Genomic DNA, 22,230 nt, shown 5'->3' with positions numbered 1-22,230 from the left:
ATCACTCTGCAGGACTTCACTTACATCATTCTGCCAGCCTCAGAATGATGGAGAAATGTGTTCATATTCAAAGGCAATGTGTAGTTCCTGAGTGGTTAGATACTAAGATTTTCATGGAAATCCCATTGTGCTTTTGGTCTGCCAAAGTATTAATGCAAAGATGTCTGCCCACTTGCAGCCCACTGTTCATTAGGAAAGGCTTTCTCCAATGTTCATTCTTCAGCATAGACTCCAGGTGGTAGGTTATTATCATGAACTGATGCCTGATTGGTGTGGCTCTACATGCTCTTTGTTGGTTCTGAGCCATCAGCCCCACCCCTATGCAGGGCCATCTTGCCTGGAGATAATGGACATCTCAGTGACCATCGCTCTATTAAACTGCTAACGACTGTAGGGTCACCTCTGCTTGGAGAGCATAACATCTTAATGGGCGTCTGGGTCTTTAAAGCATCGTTATGGGGCTATGCCTCACTTGTGCCCTCGGCATGGGCAGTGCTTGGACAGCTGGTAGGGCAGTTTGAGAAGGCCAGGGCCATGGTATATGTGTAATGAGCAACATTTGAAATTGTGGCCTGGCTCCAGAAAAAACATCCTTCACGGGAGAGTAGAAGAAATATATTCAAGCTTTATTATTACTATGCATTAATAAGGCTTTTACCTCCATAATGCCTTATAACATCTGCAATATCTGTTCTTAAAGAAGCAAGAAGTCATTTTTACCACCAAACAGCCCCACATTTTTATACAAAGTACAGAAGCACTTCATAAAACAAAATCAGATTCTGTAATGCATTATACTGTAATATAATGTGTTCACTGTATGGCAGAATTTTAGTACCATCTGTAGTAATGCTTTTATTCACCTTGCTCCTGTGTTAGCTTTTTGTTACCATCTCTTATGTTAATGGGTCGGTTTTGACCCGTGTCTTAAATCAGTCATAAGATTAATCATTAATTAATTATCAACCAATTTGTTCTTACCTGTATTTTACCTTATTAGGCTTCCTTGTCCATGAAAGGATTGGTTTTAATTGTTCATTGTTGCAGACTGTAAACTGGACACTCTACAAAACACAAACTCTAAACTGACTGGGCCTTACATGTCTGGACATGTCTGTCTGTCCTTGTTTTGAAACAGGCAAAGATTGAAGCCCCTAACTGAAGCTCGAGTGGTTGTAGGAGGAGCTGGCTGTAGGCTGTTGGTGTATAGTGTGTTAATGCATCCAAATTTGGCTTGTTTTTGTTTTCTGATTTAAAATTATACCTGGGTCAAAATTGACCCTAAATAAAAAAAATATTATTTTGTTTATATGGAAGTTCCTGAAAAAGCCAAAAAGTATTAATGCAATAAACAAATTTATGGAGTACTTATATGCATGTAAAACCTAAAACAGGTCGGTCAAGACCCTAACACAAGAGGAACGTTAAACAGTTATATTGCATAGTGTCCATCAAAAAAATCAATACACTTGTCACCAAATTTCATGCAATTGTATAGGCTTATGTCATGCATTATAAAGTCTGTATGTTATTTAACACCTTATACTGTATGTGTGTTCATAAAATATAATTAATACAGGATTCAGATTTTTGGGTTTTTTTTAGGGACAGGTCATACATCATCAGTAGTGAACAGAATTTCTCACAATGAACATCGTTATTTTGCAGTGAGAGTTTTTGATTAATGTCTCAGAATGAGATGAATGGCTTGTTTTATGTTTATCCCAATTTGAAAGATTTTATTAAATTGTCCATATCATGAAAGCACTGTTTCTGCTCACCACCCAGTCTAAAAAGTCCATATATAGAAATGTCGATTCATAAACAGTCTGTATTGAATGCTTTGTTATTGTGATGGCTTTGTGCCACCTGTCAACGAGGCCAAAAGTGACCTAAAGGTGACCTAAAGAATTGCACTTAATACTGAAACATTTTTTGTTTGATCCTCAGACAGCACATTGTCCTCACGTCCTGTGTTAAATGTAGTGTCCAATCTTCATTGTGGTGTTGAGATGTGATGAAAGCACTTTACGTATTTCATGTTTTGCACGTTTCATGTGTTGAAAAACATCCATTTACACAACCTATACATACCTCCCCATTTATACTGTAGTTTTATGGAACGCTTCAGCTTGGATTGTGTTTTGAGTGTGGTACAATAGAGTTTATTTACTTATATCAGCCTTCTAGGCACAGCCTGTTAAATATTATGGAGTAAAGGGAGGTAGGAAAATGACGATGTGACAATAAATAATAACATATACTGAGATCGGCGGCACAGTGGTGCAGCAGGTAGTGTCGCAGTCACACAGTTCCAGTCCCTCTCCGGGTGACTGTGAGGAGTTTGGTGTGTTCTCCTCGTGTCTGCACAGCAAATTCTCTAGTGTTAAATCAACACTATTGGTGTTAACACTGAGAGTGTTAAATTATTAAACTAACAGTTTTTAATTTAACACTAATTTTATTGATTTAACATGGGTGAATTTGCTGTGTGTGTGGGTTTCCTCTGGGTGCTCCGTTTTCATCCCACAGTCCAAAAACACATGTTGGTAGGTGGATTGGCGACTGAAATGTGTCCATAGGTGCGAGTGTGTGAGTAAATGTATGAGTGTGTGGAGTCTGTGAAGGACTGGCGCCCCCTCCAGGGTGTGTTCCCGCCTTGCGTCCAATGATTCCAGGTAGGCTCTGGACCCAGTGCGACCCTGAACTGGATAAGCGGTTACAGAATGGATGAATGAATTAATATGCTGAGATAGTATACATAATAATACCTAATAAAAAGTATAACATTCAAGAAATATGCAGAATTAGCTGACATTAAAGGCAACCAGATGGCTAACCTGTTCTATATTTTTGAAATTCAATCAACATAACAGACCTCTAAAGCGTTTTTTCAATTGAGAATGCTTTTAAATTTATTGTGAAATTATTTTTTAACTTAATCAACATGTCTATTAATTCTTTCCAAGAAAAAGCAACAGAGCATAATCAGCATAAACAGATGCTTCAGCAGCTTTTCAGACACACAAAGGCAGGTTCTTTATCTTAAAGTGTTTTCAAACTAGCAAACCTCCAAACTCTCTTTAAGCCCTACTTAGTCATGCATCAGTGTGACACAGTCATTAAGCCCCACACATGATTATAAGCCTCATTACCCTGTCAATCAGCAGCTGGATGCCCACCCACAGACCACCCCTCAGTGTGTGGGTTCAGTCCAGACACGATCAATCGAGCCTGAATTATTGCTGCTCATTTCTGAGACTCAATCATGGCTCAGACCTAATTAATTGAGTGCGTTGAACCCAGATGCGGACGAATCATGCCCATTTGTGGAACTTCAGGATAAGTAATATTAACGAGATGCTAAATTGAGCTTCTAATGACGTTATAAATCAACAACAAATCAGCTTAAAGAGTGAGGACAAATCCTTCAGAGATGGAGCAGGAGGAAAAGATGAAAAAAAAGTGGGAAGAAAAATGGATGTGTTGCCAAAGAAGTCACAGAGTGGATGGTTACTTTCTCCATACATCAAACAGAAACTTGGTCTAAAATCAATATGTATGAAGAACCAATCTTTTAATTTAGTGTGTACACTTGAGTTACATTTAAATTGGTAATATCAACATGTTCCCCATTTATTTTCCAAACCATTTATGTATTAGTTAGTGCCACTCCTAGTAATGATGAGGAAATAATCATTTTCTCAGACTTACTCTAAAAAAATGAGAACACCGAACATAAACATGGATCATTGAATGAAATTTAGTCTGAGAAAAGTCACTGATACATACATTTTTGGATTTTGGATGTATGTTTTGGATTATGGTCCTGCTGGAAGATCCAACCTCAAATTATATTTTCATTTAAAATGAACCTGTGAAATGAATTCATGTGGTCATTTCTGCCATATATCCTGACTCATGGCCTTGAGTAAAAACAGTAATAATCACAGACCCTCCAATTCATTTACATTTAAGGTATGTAGCAGGCGTGCTAATCCTCAGTAAATTACATAAGGGTTTTGTGTTTGGTCAGTGTTTTTATTGTAGCAATACATACGTGCCAGTGCTGATACCCAGAAAGTAAAACAAAGAATTAACACAGCAAACATGCAATACCTGTGTTTTCACCTATAATAATAAAGAGTCAAATAGAGAATTAGTGTAAATACAATGAATTTCAACAAATACTTAGTGCTCACTTAAGTAGTTTAGAAAGATGTGTCTTCAGTCTGCATTTGAAAACCATAAGAGACAGAGGTTAGGTGTTAAGTACACAGGGAGACAAAAGTAAATGCAGGGAAGGTTTTTCTTTTTTAAATCACAAAGTACACAATAGAACAAAAGGATAAATTAATTAAACAACTAATTAAAAGAACATGAAACTTAATACCAAAACACTAGACACAGACCTGAAGACTAAGATTGACAAGAAAAGAAACTCAAATAACTGAATAAAAGGAGACCTAGACCACACAAGACAATCTGAAGACCAAGACAGAGACCTACAAACCTAGACCTAGACAGGAATGTAAATGGTGGACAAACATGCAGACTCTAAGCTCAGGGCTTATAAACTATAGGGAAATGAGATACACCTGAGAACAAGGGTCACATGGCACAAATGAGGGTGTGTGTCAAGAGATCACATGAGGAGTCACAAGCACATGGCTGATATAAACAAACAGAGCACACAGTGGGAACAAGACAAAGCACAAAACAAGGGTAGAAATCAAGGGACAGAGAGACAAAGCATGACAGTAAACAAGGGAGACACAGACAGAGCAGGGACACACTTAGACAGGGTAAAAGTGTGACATTGGAAGGTCCACCATCTGGGAGTCAGGACAGAGAAGAGTCTTGACACTTCCATGCTTCTTGATGGATGGTGGGTCAAACCGGGCAGTACTAGAAGCTCAAAGGGATCAAGGTACCGACCGGTTCTTGACCATTGTCATAAGGTAGGGAGGGGCTGGTCCTTTATTGGCTTTGTAGGCAAGCTTCAATGGTTTAAATCTGATGCTACAGGAAGTTACAGGAACCAAGAGAAGGAAGTGCAGCAGGGAAGTGACATTAGGGAACGTGGGAAGAAATAAGCTAATTCATGCTACTGCATTCCGGATCAGTTGCAGGGGCCTGCTGGTCTAGATAGGGAAGGAGCAAGTTGAGGTAGTTGAGCCTTGAGGTGACAAGGAACTGGACAAGCATTGGGTGGCCAAAGTGTATAATCCGTCAGGTTGAGGTTCACAATATGGGCTGAGAACAATATACTATAACCTTTAGGAATGGGTTATTTTCTGTATGACCATGACTTCTTTTTTTGGCCACACTTAAACTTCCTCTGGGCAGGTTAGATACATATTGTTTTATACAAAACAATGGATATGGAGTGGATCATTTTATATCTTTGAGTCATTACCTGATTTATGAGGATCAACACTGCTCATTTCATTTGTGTGTTCACTATTTCTGCTCATGCTGTTAGATTAAAGATAATTTGGCTTTTAAATCACCATGTATTTCTAATTCAGCAAAACAGGAAATCATGGATGATTGCTTAAAAGGGTTCTTGAACAAACTGTATCATGCATGTGCATCAATCAATCATCTTTCCTAAAGAGGCTATGAAAAACCCTTTTTTCAAGGATGTACCAAAACTCTAGTCCTGAGCCAAAACAAACAGTAATGTGTATTTGCATCAGTTAGCTATGGTTGTGCCTTCCATTTTCATTTCTGTTTTCACTTCATTGCCCTGTGAATCATAACGTGCTTATTTGTCTTATGTTTTTCAGGCTTCCTCCACATTGCTCCACTCCACTCACCTAACACATTTCCTTTTCCCCCTGATCCTCTGTCATTATGTCCAGATCAGACCACAGATGGATGGGATGCTAAATTAATGACAGCTCAGTTTTCATAGACCTTATGATTGATGTGTTTAGGCACAAGAAATGGCCGGAAATGATATTTTTAAATGGACCCCCCCCCCTCCCCTCTGAATGGCTTTTCAGACAGCAACTCATTCCCATGAGGCTTATACATACTATCCGCAATTTAGACAGCCAGACCAAGTGCATAACCTTGAGATGCTATACATAATGTCAGCTATGAGGTTTTGAACCTTTTGTCAACAACTTAATAGTTAATAATAAAGGATATTTAATAAAGGTTAATAATAATGTAATATCACTGTAGACTGGCCAAATATTAACGTCATAAACAAAGAGGTCCATCTCACAAGTAATGGAAACTTGTACCCTCCGCTTATTTAAAGTTGCCTAGATTTCTATACAACTATTCATCACTGCTAAATATGCTAATATGACATAGCCACGCTATTTACTCCCTCGCTGTGATGCTTTTCATGTTCTTTTCCACTAATTAATTCATATGAAGCAGCAAACGGAGGCCTTTGGCAATGACGGTCATTGATTTCATTTTTTCTTCTCAGCGCCTCTAGCCCACTATAAGTCTATCTCTAAACACAGCCCATGCTGGAAACCACCCCCCTTCATTATTAATGAGATTCGCTAGCCTTGGGATACACTTTGTGTCTTGAATGGGAAGCTGCTGAGAAACTACTTTCATTTTATGTTAAAGGCAAAAACATGTGGACAAAAAGTGAACGTTAGGGCCAGTATATAGATACTTTGTTTATCAGTTCAATCAGTACAAACTGAACTGTTCCTGGGCTGATTATCTCATCAGAACATATCCTGGGGGGCTGGGGTGCAGATTTCTAGCTTTCTAGGGAATGATATTTGTCATGTGTAGTACTGAACCCAATGAGTGAAGTCAATGATTAGAAATATTTACCAGGAATCAACAACGTCCAGACATGAGTGTAAAACATTAGTCCATGACAGGAATGCACAGTTATATTAGAATGATTTTTATATCAGTATTCAATAGATTTCAGTATTTGCGGAATATATTGACATATTAAACTTAAGTTTGATGTACTCCAGAAGAGGAGTGTAGGCAACACAGAGAAACTGCATTAAACTTTAGTTTTTATTAATGTGCTGCATCAAGTATCTATATAAAATATTCCCACATTGGTGCATCTGTAACATTGAAGGCATGAAGGCAGGTTTGTTAAAATCCATACAATGTTCATAGAAATATATGCAAAATACAAAAGTAAAACCAGGGCTAGACAATGAAAAAAAATAAAAATAAATCAAAGATCATACAGTAGTGTGCAAAGTTTTTTGGGCACCAGAGATTATGAGATTTAAAAAGCTATTTATCTGAGCAGTAAGTATTTATTTGTTAAAAAACAGACAAACAACAAATAACACCCAACATTACAATAAAACTAAATAACATTATTTCAGTAAGTGTGATATTCTGTGTGTGAATGTGTTGGTTTAACTTTTTCCAAATCTCTCCTCGTGGCAGTCCATATTATTTGAGATTATCATCCATTGCTTAGTTTTACTGGTTAATAAATTATTTTAAATAATGTGCGCTGTTGATTTAACAAATTCATGTAATCAAAGAGAATCTAAACAAAACATTGTTCTTTAAACTCATTCATAATATATATATTTCTTATTTGTTTTCTATTATTATTTTTTGTATTTACTGTGATTATATATAAGTTTAAGAGCGGCTTGATGGTGCAGCAGGTAGTGTCGCAGTCACACAGCTCCAGAGACCTGGAGGTTGTGGGTTCAATTCCCGCTCCGGGTGACTGTCTGTGAGGAGTGTGGTGTGTCTTCCCTGTATCTCCGTGGGTTTCCTCCGGGTGACTGTCTATGAGGAGTTTGGTGTGTTCTCCACATGTCCGCGTGGGTTTCCTCCTGGTGCTCTGATTTCCTCCCACTTTCCAAAAACACATGTTGGTAGGTGGAATGGCGACTCAAAAGTGTCCGTAGGTGTGAGTGAATTTGTGAGTGTGTGTTGCCCTGTGAAGGACTGGCGCCCCCTCCCGGATGTATTCTTGCCTTGTGCCCAATGATTCCAGGTAGGCTCTGGACCCACCGCGACCCTGAACTGGATAAGCAGTTACAGGTAATGAATGAATGAATGAATATATAAGTTTATACAAGCACCACGCTTACTGAGAAGGCATTAGTTTAAATATATATAATTACCTTAGGTGCCTAAGATACCTTCACAGTACCGTATATAACCCAAAATGCAAAATACGGAGGTAAACACTAGAATATCAATCACAGTAAATATCACCAGTAAATACAATGCCAAGACAAGGGGGAGGACAAAGAAAAATGGTGAATATACGAAAGAAAAGACAAGACACACTTGGAAACAACTGGAAGCCATATCAATAGACAATACTCAGGTGCAGGTAAAGAAAAAAAAAGTAAGCAAAAGAGCAAATGGTATATTCAGATGCAAATGCATATTCAGAGACATAAGGGGAAAGGATAAACAAGGAAAGAACAGGGCATGGTGTTACAGAATCCATTTTCTAAACCACAGCCAACTGATTAACAATTGTTCTATATTTATTGTCAAAATATTGTGTGTAAATCAGTGGTGTTGATAATTACTGATTAATGTTTGCCTTAAGATTCCACATAATATGTAAAACTGAGCCACTTGTGGCATGAGTGACAATGAAAATGTGCCTAAAAATGTTCTGATATATATTCAACCAAATCAGTGACGCGGAGTGACCCATGTACTTTATAAACAACAACATCAAATGGACAGACTAGCAGTTTCCTTCACAACTTACTATCACTACCCAACTGCTCCTGGCAATTTTAGAATCAGACTTACCTTTGAGAACACCATACATTTTAAAATTAACAGTCTATGCCTCAATGTACTTCTGTGTTATTAGTCATATTGTGTTTTGTAAAAACAAACAAACAAGGAATACATTCTCACACTTGTACATGTGCATTTATTGTGCATTACAGCAGTATCATGCATGTTGTATCTGCTGTCTACACACCTGCTTCATGATATTGTACCCCACCAAAAAGAGATATAAAGACAAGTTTGAACTGAATTAGAGTTCAGAGGAGTCATACAGAAAAGAACTAATTTACATAAACATCTTAATATAAACACTGTTTATGTGGAGGAGATAAAAATAGGTTATAAAATGGTCTGGTAAAAAAGGATTGATTAGATTAAATCAAACTGAAGACTCTACAGTTTCCAAACTTTTTTAACCATATTTCTGTACTGTATTATTGAATGATATGAACCTTAAAAAATGTTAATCGAATTTGGGGTTACCTATTGGTCACACTGAGAGAATGTTTTTGTTTGGTTATTTGTTTCCTATAATGTGACAAAACTGTGGGCATTGTGTGAGTGTGTGGCTGACAGTGCTGTGTGTCTCCTGCCTCAGCAGACTCCCTGTTCAGCGAGCTGGGCTGGGGGGCAGTGGTGGGCCTGGGCCTGGCTGGGCTGCTGCTGCTGCTAGTGCTGGTGGACGTCAGCTGTTTTTTCCTGCGTCAGTGTGGTCTGCTCATGTGCATCACTCGCAAGCTCTGCAGCAAGAAGACCGCCACCAGCGGCAAAAGCAAAGAGCTGGAGGAGGGCAAGGCTGCTTACCTGTAAGTGTCCCCGGGGTGCTGCTGGGTTAGAGCATGACAGATCCCTTCTTTTTTTCTCCTTCCCTTTTTTCTTCTTTCCACACATCCTCACTCATCAGCTTATGCACAGTTCTTATGCTTTTACACACTCAGCTTTTTACACACTCTCAGAAATGATGTGTTAATTGGAATCACACATTATGTGTCACCTATATCTTCAAGCATTTGTAGAAACTCCTTATAATGACTGGTGAGATGAGCACCTTTGTTCTATTGTGAATGTACTTTTATACCGGCCATAGTAAATTGGGACACACTAAAGCAGCCAAACATGAGTTGAAACATTAGGTCACAGTGCCCAATGCATCAGCTAAAGAAGTATAAAGGCCCAGGCATTGGGCTGTATAGCAATGTAGCTGCATGTTCTGAAGTGATGAAACACCTTTCAGTATGTTTAAGATGAGTCACAGTGGCTTTTGTAATACTAAGTTAATCATCTATCATCAGTATCCGACCTAACTAATGCTCTCATGGCTGAATGCCATGATCTCTAAAAACCCTTAAAGAATTCCAACATGTATTATTATTATATATTTTTTTTCATAATCTTTGTTTTTTTTTTTTTTACAAATGGTTTGTGAAAGGCTTCATTCTAGAGACATTAGTCAAAATTATTCATTGTGGTGGTGATAGGAACCAGACGTCTGAAGCATAGAATGCCTCAAAAAGCTACTTCTGAGGAAAAATATGAAAAAAATGAAAAAAAAAAGTGATTTCAGACCTGTTGCCAGAAACTGTGTAGCCATGGTAAAAAGATATACTACATATAATGCGATGTAAGGCAAAGAAACAAAAGACACAAGAACCTTTGTCAATGCAAATATAATATATAAAAGCTAGGAATTCTGCTCATTTTGGTTAGTAAATAAAATTGGCTATATTTGTGTTGTAGACATCGCGAGCCCTGGTTCGTATCACCACCACTGTAAAGAAATACGAGTTGGTAAGTCACTCTGCTATGCACCATTTCACATCCAACCTCTCTCAAATCACACCTCAAATATTAAACTATGCAGAATCACATCTGTTTTGAGAGTGTTCGGAACATTTATCTTACATTTTGCTTGCATTTTTCACCCTTCTGTTCCATTTACCATGCTCCATTCTTCATTTTCATGCTCAAATCCATTGCTTGGGAAAAAAGTAAGTAATGCATTTATTACATACAGCTAGCAGCAATATGTCACATAATGGTGGTGTCTCTTTATCTTATCTGAGTCACACTTTATTGGCGTAGGCTGTGGTGTGTGTGCCTGTGTGTTTGTGTGTGTGTGTATGGGGTGAGCCCCAAGACATGATCTCACAGTATAGCGATTCTGTGACCTTTTCTGGAGGTGCTTTATCTGACTTCTTCATGTCTAGTGCTGGGGAAACATCTGTTTTCCAGTGGTGTAATATGCCAGTGCAATGGGAATCAAATCTGGTCACGTTTGCTTGGCCCTGAGTTCAGAGGGATTAGAGGGAAAGATCGCCTTCAGCTCCAATAACAAGCAGCATGGCTTTAAAAGACTCTTTTGATACTCTCTCTCGCTCAGGCCACAGGATGGCCTCCATCAGATAGGCCTCTCTCTTGCCTCCCCACCGGCCCAAAGCCTGGCTCCTAATAACCTTATTAGAGTGATGATGCTCCGTGTGAGAGTAGTCTGGCTTCCTCTCCCACAACATGCTGGGTGATGAAGAGGCAGATAACACGCAGACGTGATAAAACCCTCTTCACCACATCGTGTCCTCTGCAGGACCTTCAGACCACACACTCCATCAAAACACTTCCACACTGCCTACACACCAATAAACACACCACAGGACACAAGGTCACCGACTCCAGCCAAATTACACAGACTCTGACACCTGTTGTTGAGCCCATCTTAATCAGTTATTAATCTTCAGACTTTGCACCATATGACTGCAGTCATTATTAACCCATATGATGACTATGCAACGAATGCCATAAAGCTAATGTAATGTTGCTGCCATTGCAAAAATAATGTATTAGAATTACTTTGTGGGAAACCATAGTGTACTTGATGTAACTATTTTATGTAAAGTAAAACGATACTGTGGAATTATATATATATGGGCACCTGATTTTGTGAGTCTAGTGAACTTGTTGACAGGGGGTCATTTAAATTAAAAAAATATGGAATTCCAATTCTCCAGCAAGGTATTCAGTGTGATGATGTGAAAAAGATTTGCAAAGATTCCTGTCCAAAAATATTTTGCTTTTAAGGGCCCTGTGTTTGGCACTTTTAGAGAATTTAAAAATAAAGTTTTAGACCAAAAGCTCATTACCAAATGACTACAGCACATAATCTCACAATTTACATAGTGTGTTGGAAACAATTACATAATAATATTCAAAGTAGTTGCTTTAAGAGACTCTTTGTGTGCTTAGTTCCTACCATTACCACTGTGAAAAACTCTGTTCGCTAGATAACACATTTCATTTCATATCACTCCCCTTACGTTGATGCCTACTAAACTAAGACACATTAGACAATTAATTTATATTAATCTGTAGTGTGTTTTATGCTAACCCTTTCACTAAAATTAGCTAAGACTGCATTAACTTTACTGAAAATTAAAGAATGTTTTATGGTCAAAACCATTGTTGGAACCTATAAATGTGTGTCAAAACAAATAATACAGACTCTATTTAGCCATAGCCTATTTGTCTGTTTCACTCTCCTACCTTGTACTTTTGGCAGAGTTCCCAAATCCAGAAAGTAAAAATCCTTCCCAGAATTTAGTTTTGACACTTTAGGTTTGAGATGACAAGAGAAGCCACATAGTTCAGTTGAAATCCTGGACAAGATTTAAATTTTACTTTCTACTTTTGCCACCTGTGAGTATTGATCTTTGACAAAACATTAATCAAAACATTAATATAGCAGAGCCTATGCACTAAGGCTTTAAAATAAATTGAAGCAGTGCCCAAAATATGGCGCAAAAACCACTGCAGGTACAGCAGAATACAGCTCTTCCCATAAAGGAACTGACTCATTAAGCACATTAAACCGAAACTGTGACTCAGGGCTCAATATCTCCACCTACTTTTGCCCAAATATATTTAAAAATAAACATATATTTTAAAACCTCACATTCTTTTTCAGAATAAGTAACAAAAACTGAAGTATTTACGTCCGTAAAACACCAGTATCCAGTGAATGAGTGAAAGAATGAGTGAGTGTTTTTCAGTGAGTGAATGTGTGAAGTGAATGAGTGAATAAATGTGTTTGAGTTTCTGAATGAAAAAATCAGTGAGTTAATGAATGTGTTAGTAAGTTAATGAGTGATTTCATGTGTATGAGGAAATGAGTGAAAGTAAGGGTGAACAAGAAAGTGATCGAGTAAATATATGTGTGGGTGAGTGAGAGAATGGTGAGTTATAATCCTGTTTAGTTTGATACTAAGCATGTAAAAAAGAGACTGATTTGTAAAAATGTATGAATATGTATGTATGTGAGTGAATGAGTGAAGCCAGCTTCATGAGGTGCATTGTGTCTAAACATTGTTCTCTGTCTCATTTGCATAAAAAAATCCATGGAACCATTGATTGCGATGTTTTATAGGGAAACAAAATATGTTTTTATTTATTGTAATTTACACTGAATGTTCTATGGTACATCTTTTAATAAAAAAATATGTAGGCATCTAAATAATGGAGCCAATGAGGCACCACTGTTTTTAGAGGGGCCTAATAAAACCTTTTCTGCCCCCAGGTGCTTAATTTGCTCCACAGTTCATACGCCTGTGTCTCTTAAAAAGTAATGGGCAAGTCAGGTGTCTTTTTTGTTGTTGAGCGTGACTGTTTTAGCTGGAACTGACCAGAGTATGTAGTGTATACATGTTGTGTGCTTTTTGTCCACCCTCTGCAGGAAGCTGCCACTGAAAGAGGAGAACGGCAAAGAGTCGCTCAAACCGGACACGATCGAGATCAAAGTTCACAGTGACAACAGCCTACACACGACGCAGGAGGACAGCAAAGCGTAATGAAGGCCCTGCCGTGTACTGAGGGCAGCCAACACACTGCGAGCTATACCCCCGACCAAAACGAAGCAAGATAATGAGAATACAAACATGAACACGGCCGAAACACAAGTCCCTTGTTAGAGACCAATTGTCAGGGGGATCTGGAGAGAAACTGTGTACATACAATGAAAAAAATAAGGAAAGACCACACAGCAGTTGTTTTGTGATCTTTCAGAGGAAGCCTCTCCACAGAATGGCTCTCGTTTATCTGTGATTGTCCTTTCTCTTTCTTTTAAAAGGCTTAGCTATTGCTTTGTGTCTAATTCTCTGTTACTTGAAGCAGTTTGAGTCTGTGCGCTCTGCTCTCATCTCTCTTTCTGTGCATCTTTTTCTCTTTCTCATTATTACCTCTACATTTCTCCTGTCTTTCTCTTCTCTCCCTGTCTTCCTCCTTTTCCCCTCATCTCTATATTTTTTCTCTAAACCTTTTTACTACTCTTCATACTGCCGCTCTCATTCTCCCTGTCTCTATTTTCTATTTCTCCTTCATCTCACCATTCTTTCTCTATTTCCCTCTAGCCTCCTCCTTCATATAATTCTCCAGAGAGCTGCTTCCATACACATGTATTTTCCCTAAACAACACACAACACTCTGCTGTATATTCTTTGTGTTAGTGTCAGGGCACAAAAGGAGAGAGTGCATCGTGTCACAGTCTGACCTCTGTGTGGACCACTCCCCCTTTTATCCCTCTCAATGTGTGTGTGCCTGCGTGCGTGCATGTGTGGGTGCGTGAGTGAGTGTGTGATGTTGTATTGGATTACAGTAGTGTGTTTCTGTTCTTGAATATTTTTTCCCCACCACCTATGACAGTGAAGTTTATTACAGTGTTCCAGCAGTGAGATGAAGGGCTTTACCATCAGAGGGACGCTTCAAATGGTCCACTCCAGAAGGCTGTTAAAGCATGTCCAGGCTTTGTCCACACACATCGACATTCAGGCTTTCACATTGAAGTGAACACAGACATTTTCTCCCCATTTTCTTCAAGTGATAAAAAGAGACAGAATCTGAAATAGAATAGAGATTTACCACACACGCACATAGATGCAATCCTGCCATTTGGGTCTGCAGTTCAAAAATGGAAAGGGTATATTTCTGGATGATTGAGGTTATGCTGAAAAATAGCCCCATTTTAGTTATGGTTTATTGCCCTGATTTGGAAAATGTGAGTGAGTGAGTGTGTATGAGTGAGTGGGCATGTTCAGGCTGGGTACAGTATGTGCAAAAACAAGTGTAAAATACAAAGAAAGGATTAAAAGATGAACTGCTGAGTTGTAAACTGTGTTTGAGTTTGAAAATAGACTGTAGTAAAAAAATATGAAGGTGAGGAAATGTCAAAATGTGATCCGCTCAAGCATATCAGTGTAAATATGCATATTTCTTTTTTGCAAGTGGAAGTTGTGGTCGGGCGGGGGGCAAAAAAAAAAGCATCATTCATGACTTTCATTGTTGTGTTTGTGTAACACAGACTTTGAATATTTGCAGATCTGCATCACATCTGCTTTGCTTGAATGCATACCCCCTCCCACCCCCAGTCCCCTGTTAATATTGCCCGTGGCTTGACTGTGATAGATTTTGACAGCAATAGAGGCATTGTTTCCTATAGCCCCAGGCCCTGTTCTTCATCGCTGACTATGGTAGTTAGTTGCATAACTTTCAAATAAATTTCACCTGGCTAGGGCTCATGGCTGATCAAGGGTGGTCAGTTTACAAATGAATGAGAAATAAAGCAAAGCGTGACCCAACAAGTTCCTTTGTACAATGATAATAGTGTGTTTTGGAAGAGTTAAGTATAAAACGAGATGGAAGAAGTGCATCAGGGCAGTAGAAACAAAAGGAAAAACAAGCAAGTCTACAGAATTTACTGCTTTTAATCAGCGAGAACACTGACCCAAAGAAAACAGGCCAATCAGCGAGACTAAATAAAAAAGTATTGCACCGATGTTTGTGAATACATTTCTCCATAATGAGAGAATTAAATAAACAAAGTCATTTAGAATGAACTGATTGTTATGAACTGTAGTGAAATACATCATATCAGATTTAATTTGGTTTTAAGTCATTGCCAAATGTCTGCCACACACTGGATCTCCCCCGTCACACAGTGTTACCAAACTGAGAACGTAAATGCTAGCATATGTGAAACCAACCACCACTTCTTTGCCAAGTGCTGCTAAGCCAACTTCACTGGACAGCACAACACACTTGGAAGAAAAAGCTAACTGCCCTCTTATATTAGGTAATTTTGAACCATTTTAACTAGTATTGTGCTGAGTGATGGGGGAGGGGTTGAAGAGGCCAATTGTGCACTCCCAGCAAATGGATGGCAGTGTACCACACCAGTGTATTGACAATCATTGAATGATTAGACATTATTCACATACATTTCATGTAATAACTTTTTTGATGTAGCTTTTTGGAGGCTTTGAAGTCTTTGATCCTCTCGTTCCTAGCACCACAACTGTGAACCATTCTAACTGCTTCACTAGAATGGAGTATTTCACAACAAAACTCTCTGAATTACTTTATTTTCATCTTAACCATTTCATTATTCTGACCTTTTTGCCACCAATTTTCAGAATAATTGCAGCATCACCGCGATATTGTGACGTGTGTAACTAATTAGAGAGCTTCAGGAGGAACATACAAGCTAATACCACACTCACGATGAGTTTTAAAACTAGTTTAAACAGTATTAAACATGAAAATCGAGCATGGTTTCACTGGTCACGGTTCTAGGTAAGAGTTCTGAAGTTATCTCTTTGGCCTGATCTCATTCAAATGCTGTCACTTTGTATTTGTTCATGTGATTCCTCTGGCGGCTGCATTTCAAGTGCTACAGATTTTTTCACTCTCGACCCAGCAGAAGGTTCTGGAATGTTGTTCATTTACTTTCAGCTTGTCTGCTACTCTGAAGGGGGGGAAGTCCATAAAACCCCACTGTACTTGTGGAACTCTTGTAATCCAGTGTAATTTTCAGCTGTAAATAAAAGTGTCCTGATATATATATAAAAAAAAACTTTTGTGATTGAAACTGTGTTTATATAAGTCTTTTTTATGAGATAAATCTGTTCTCTGTGCTGGACAGGTACAGCTCCAAGGTTGAGTCTATAAACTCAAGGTGTGTCACAGTGGCAGGCTGTGACATTTACAGAGAAACTAGTCTGAATATGTAAATAGGGACTGTGTATCTGCAAGAAAAGTAGAAGATCTTAATATCTCCACAGTTTTTCCTAGATAACAAATAGATGAAATGGAAAGACAAAATCAAATTTAAATGAAGTCTCCTGCTGCTCAGATATTTCTTCTGAGAAAAAGAAATCAATAATCATGTGTTTCCTCCTGAGTTCCTCCTGAGTTTTGGAAAGTCTCACACTGTGCCCAGCTTTGCTAAAATAATAAAACTCATATTTAGCTGCTGATAAACTGTTAGAAAGTCTTAGAACATTCTCCATTTTGATACTTGATATATCATTTTTGCCTTAGACAGAAATTTCTGGAGTCTCCTTTTTGGTTTAATGTTATTTCTCAAACATAATGACTCCCCCTCCAGGATGTGTTCCTGCCTTACACCCAGTGATTCCAGGTAGGATCTGGTCCCACCACGACCCTGAACTGTATAAGTCATAACAGACAACAAATGAATGAATGTTGCACTTGTTGCTGTTGATTGTTTGGTTTATACCTCCACTAATATGTTGTGTGCCAAGAACCAAGAGGTAAGGACATACACAATGATACAAGAACACAATTAATAGAAACAAAGCTGTGGATGAGCCCATTCAACATCTGAACCCCACCCCCACCAACATAAACCACACACACACACACACACTCTCTTGTCTACAATTTAGAATAGATGTTGTAAAATGTCAGGATTAAGAATTTGTTGGCATTCAAACCATGAGAATATTAATGAAGTCAAGTTCTAATAATGGATGATTAGTTTTGGTTCACAAAAAGCCACCTAAATCATTCAAAACATATTGAACAGAACTGCCATATTTCTACTGTTGCACAGTTTTATGTGTTTTGTTATTAATGTGTTTTTTTTTTTTGTATGTTTTTTTTTTTTTTATATATAATGGCTGTATGGTGATATTGGCACATAAACCTGTCTCTTCATAGTAGATGCAGGTGTAACATGGTTTAAATTCTCTCCATTAACTGCGAACACATACTTAACAAAAGTACTGAAATCAAGCAATGCCTTTTGTCTAAGACAAGTAGTAGCTAGGTTCTAAATATGTTCTTCAGGTGTCCCATGGCACTATCTGACTGTGATAAAATTAAATCATATTATTTAATATATTCCATTACAATTTTGTCTGGTCTCTTTAATTCATTTAAGTCTAATCCCACAGCAGGTGGTTAATTTGTGACTTGTGCCCATCACATGTTTTTTTTCCTGGAGTTTGTCCCTAGCTCCCTTAAAAAAAATGTGTCATTTGTAAAGTGACACCTGCTAAGGTAATGTTAGCATTCAGCTGCAGCACCACACCTTTCCCAGGTCCTAGTGTCTACCTTTTTGCTATATTGTGAATTTGGATACATGATGGCCCTGCTGGATAAGGAAGAATAAATGAGAAAATGATCAACAATTGATTGAATGAATAATGCTAATTTTATTGGTGGGGAGGTTGTCACAACAAATTTTAAGGTCTGTTTTAGATGCTAGAAGGATAGTTGGCGAGGCATCATATTGGTTAAGACTTCAAATGTGAATAAGCAAACAAATTTAATGATTTTTTTCATTGAAAATCATTTTCATAGTTTGAAAGGCATTCATTATTTTGCACCAGGGTTCATTAGGTTTTGTTATGCCACAGAATGTGTGTTCGATTAGGCAGAACACAAAAAATGTGCAATGCATGCAGCCTGCAGGGAGGGCTATCTCTGTTTAATGACACTTCACTGTGCTAAGCCATCTTCTAATAGTAGAGTTGTTTATTAGATATGCAAAAATAAAATTGTGCTTTGGAGTGTTGCCATGAAAAATGATCAGTTTTTGTTTATCAAAGAAACCTTTCTCTATCTTTTATTCTAGTAAACATTTCACTGGTGGAATGTAAATGTTTTAAATTTTTTCAATATTTCAATTAATATATCTTTTCTCAGATGAACGAGGAGACTGTGGGTTCTCTACATGAACCCTTGTATTGAGAGATGGGAGTCTCATGTTGAGCTTCTAAAATGGGGCAAGACTATGCTCCAAAACAATTCGCACTTATTCACAAAAATGACTTTAACAAGTTATAATTCATAGTGTACATTCATTCATTCATTATCTGTAACCGCTTATCCAGTTCAGGGTCGCAGTGGGTCTGGAGGGGGTGCCAGTCCTTCACAGGGCAACACAGACACACACACACAGTTTGGAGTCGCCAATCCACCTACCTACCTACCTATGTGTGTTTTTGGACTGTGGGAGGAAACCGGAGCCCCCGGAGGAAACCCACGCGAACACGGGGAGACACCAACTCCTCACAGACAGTCACCCGGAGCGGGAATCGAACCCACAACATCCAGGCCCCTGAAGCTGTGTGACTGCGACACTACCTGCTGCACCACTGTGCCGCCTTCGTAGTGTACAGCTACCTGATGTTTAAAAATCAGTTACAAATGCCATAATATTATATAATAGCATTAAAACATGAAAATGTGTTTTCCATAGATTTTTAATACTTACAATTTTGATGGATTGATGGATTTTTAATATACTTACAATTTAAAAATATCTTGTTTATCTATTACTGTCTGGTTTCATTTGATATTAACCACTGTCATCTGCGAACTACAGCAACCCAATGAAAAGTCAATTAACTGACCACAAAGAGACATAAAGCGAGAACCACATTGCTGATGTTATCACTTAACTGTTATAAGGAATAAATAGTACAATAACATTAAACAAACCTGTCCATGGTGTGTTTCCAACCCATAAACCCAACGATTCCATGAAACCCACAGCACCCTAGATCAGGAAGAAGCGGTTACAGAAGATGGATGGATAGATATCCAGTAAGGGTGGCTCAGCAGAAAACTCAGAATACACCAAATCAGAGGGTCTTTGAAAAAATAATGTTATTAATGTCCAACTAGAATATTATGAAGCCAGTGTTTGGGGAAAAAAAATGGAATGTGCATCACTGTGGAAATAACATAAAATTAACCAGGAGTGTCAATTCAGGAACACAAACTTTTAGAATGTTATTTTTTATTTTCATTGCCTCAGGTGTCAGCTTTTCCAAATTGTGTCAGTTTCATCGACTGTGTCTTGTTATTTGAGCAGCAAGATATGTTCACATCAGTCCATTACAGTACACCGATGTTTTAAATGTTGTTTGCTGTTGTCCTAATTAAACTTATGCCATTTGTAATTAGCTGTATAGGAGCACTAACAGATACCTGTGTATGGCTGCATTTATAATTAATTATTTGTAGCCATTAAGGAAATGCAGATTGTGTAAACATTTAATTAGATTAATTTGCTCCTGTGTAGATCCAAAGACAGGGATTAAAATGTTCCACCTTCAAATCTTGGAGGAAGGGAGTAAAAAGGAAAAAATGATAAATGACCACAGATTTGCTGATAATTTCTCAGTATGTTTGCTTGTAAGATAACATACTGAATCTTCCTTTGAAGAGATTAAATGAGTGTGACAGATTGATTGGAGCTGAAGATGATGTTTTTAGATTTACAGTAAGTTTGACAGGTCCTATAATTCTAGGTGTATAATGGTACAGTTGTTAAACTAATATTTGGAGAACCAGTCAGTCATTTTCTTCATTAATTCAACCCTATGCGATGAAATTACGCCACCATTATACCTACACCTACAGGCCCAGTCCTATCAGAGATTTGGTACTGAACCTATTTTAGCTATCTACATTTGGGAGACTCAATTTATGGAACATAAAATGCTTCAGTCAGGAACTCCAAAGCAAATGGATTCTTCAACTAATGAAAGTTTGTAATTTATAGAAAATTGTAATGATCAGTTGTATAAATAATTGACAACATTTTGTTGGAAATAAAAAAATAAATGAACTGACTGCTGATTTGGTCATGTTCACTGCTGATTTGGCACATGGAAGTACTGAACTGTAAACTTCATTAACTGTAAACTTCAAGAAAATATTGATATTGTCCTTCATTATCTGTAACCGCTTTTCCAAGTCAGGGTCGCGGTGTTTCCGGAGCCTACCCGGAATCACTGGGTGCAAGGCAGGAACTCGCCCCAGGAGGGGGCGCCAGTCCTTCACAGGGCAACACACATTCACACCTATGGATACATCTGAGTCATCAGTCGACCTACCAACGTGTATTTTTGGACTGTGCTCAGCTCAGCAGTCAGTTGTTCTAACATGAGCGCTACCAGACTTGTATCTATTTAGCTTGCGCTTGAAAAATTCACTTCCACTAACACACATAGTGTGGTGGGGGGAGCATCTTTCATGAGGCCCAAGATTTCTAGCAGCCCCTGCAACCTGCTGCACCACCGTGCTGCCCAGCAGATGATGCTGATATTGGAATATAAGGAGACACCTGCACAAAAGCATGTAAATAATGCAACTACATTAACATTTCATGCTTTGTTTTATCCTGAATTAGTTTTTACTCATTATCCCACAACGTAGAGAAATAAATATATAAAAAAATGTAAACCGCTTTTGTTTGGTCTGTGTCTTGTCTTTTTACCTAAACACACACATGCTCACGCTGACACTTTGGCATAGAGGGCTTTGACATTTTATGCTAGACTGAAAAACTCCATGCTCAATGAACAAATCCCTCTTTAAGCCTGTAGGGTGAAGGAGCTTGGCTGTAATCTGCTCTCTGCCAGAATCTTGCTGTGAAGTCAGGCACCATTCAGGACCCTCCCACCTCTGATAATGGAGTAGCTCTCCAAGAGGAGAAGGACAAGCATTCTTCAGGAGGTGGCTTTCTTAGTGACAAGGAACGTTTCCTTTGCTAAGTATGGACAAACACTGCTGCTGACTGAGTGTACCATACCCCAGTATTTACTATAATTCACACACTTCAACACACAGCGTCAAAACGAGGAACACGTGAGACATCTTGAGGCTCCTGGCAGACCTCAGTGAGCAAATCCTGCAGTAAGCCTGCTGGCAGGTGCCCCTCCTCCCTAATCTGCCCACTCTCAGAATCTCCCATGATGCCTTGGACTGTTTTGGAGCACCTCCTCACCTGCGATAAGGCACGCCTGAGGGACAGACTCAGATAAATGCTTTATAATTAAAGAGATGGAGAGACGTGTCAGGGGCTCCTTGCAGCTAATGCCTCACACAGTGCCAGAGCTACCCAACAGTCAGGCCCATTCTTTCTTCTACTTTCTTTTCTTTTCGCTTTCTCTCTCGTTCTCTCTCTCTTTTACTGTGGTCCAACTAAGCCCAAAGTAAAGCAATCTGAGAAAGCATTCCAGACAGAGTTTAATCAGTGGTGGAGCTTATGCTTGAGATAACCTTCCCATTGAGCGTTTATTCCGGTGCTTTATGCGATTCCATCAGCATTAATGATAAGGGTTAATGAAACGCCTTCCCATTTATTGAGGCCAAACTTCGGAAGCAGCAACAAAGCTGCATAACGGATGGCAC

The 22,230-nt window shown here is 38.5% G+C and overlaps 1 protein-coding gene across 3 annotated transcripts in view; it reads left to right on the top strand.

Annotated features, from left to right (window-relative positions):
* The window catches only part of ncam2 (neural cell adhesion molecule 2), a 268,551-nt gene extending 251,948 nt beyond the window's left edge, over positions 1–16,603 (top strand). The window contains exons 16-18 of one of the 3 annotated variants that reach the window (XM_066686779.1): positions 9,338–9,545; positions 10,477–10,527; positions 13,460–13,578. In XM_066686779.1, coding sequence (XP_066542876.1) covers positions 9,338–9,545; positions 10,477–10,513 — 245 coding nt within the window. In that variant the 3' untranslated portion in view covers positions 10,514–10,527; positions 13,460–13,578. Of the gene's footprint in view, positions 1–9,337; positions 9,546–10,476; positions 10,528–13,459 lie in introns of all 3 variants that reach the window. The other 2 variants (XM_066686778.1, XM_066686777.1) reach the window with 2 other exon arrangements.
* The last annotated feature ends 5,627 nt before the right edge of the window (positions 16,604–22,230 follow it).

The sequence above is a fragment of the Hoplias malabaricus genome, chromosome 12 (assembly GCF_029633855.1).
Source record: "Hoplias malabaricus isolate fHopMal1 chromosome 12, fHopMal1.hap1, whole genome shotgun sequence".
NCBI lineage: Eukaryota > Metazoa > Chordata > Actinopteri > Characiformes > Erythrinidae > Hoplias > Hoplias malabaricus.
This window is presented reverse-complemented; position numbering and strand designations above follow the sequence as displayed.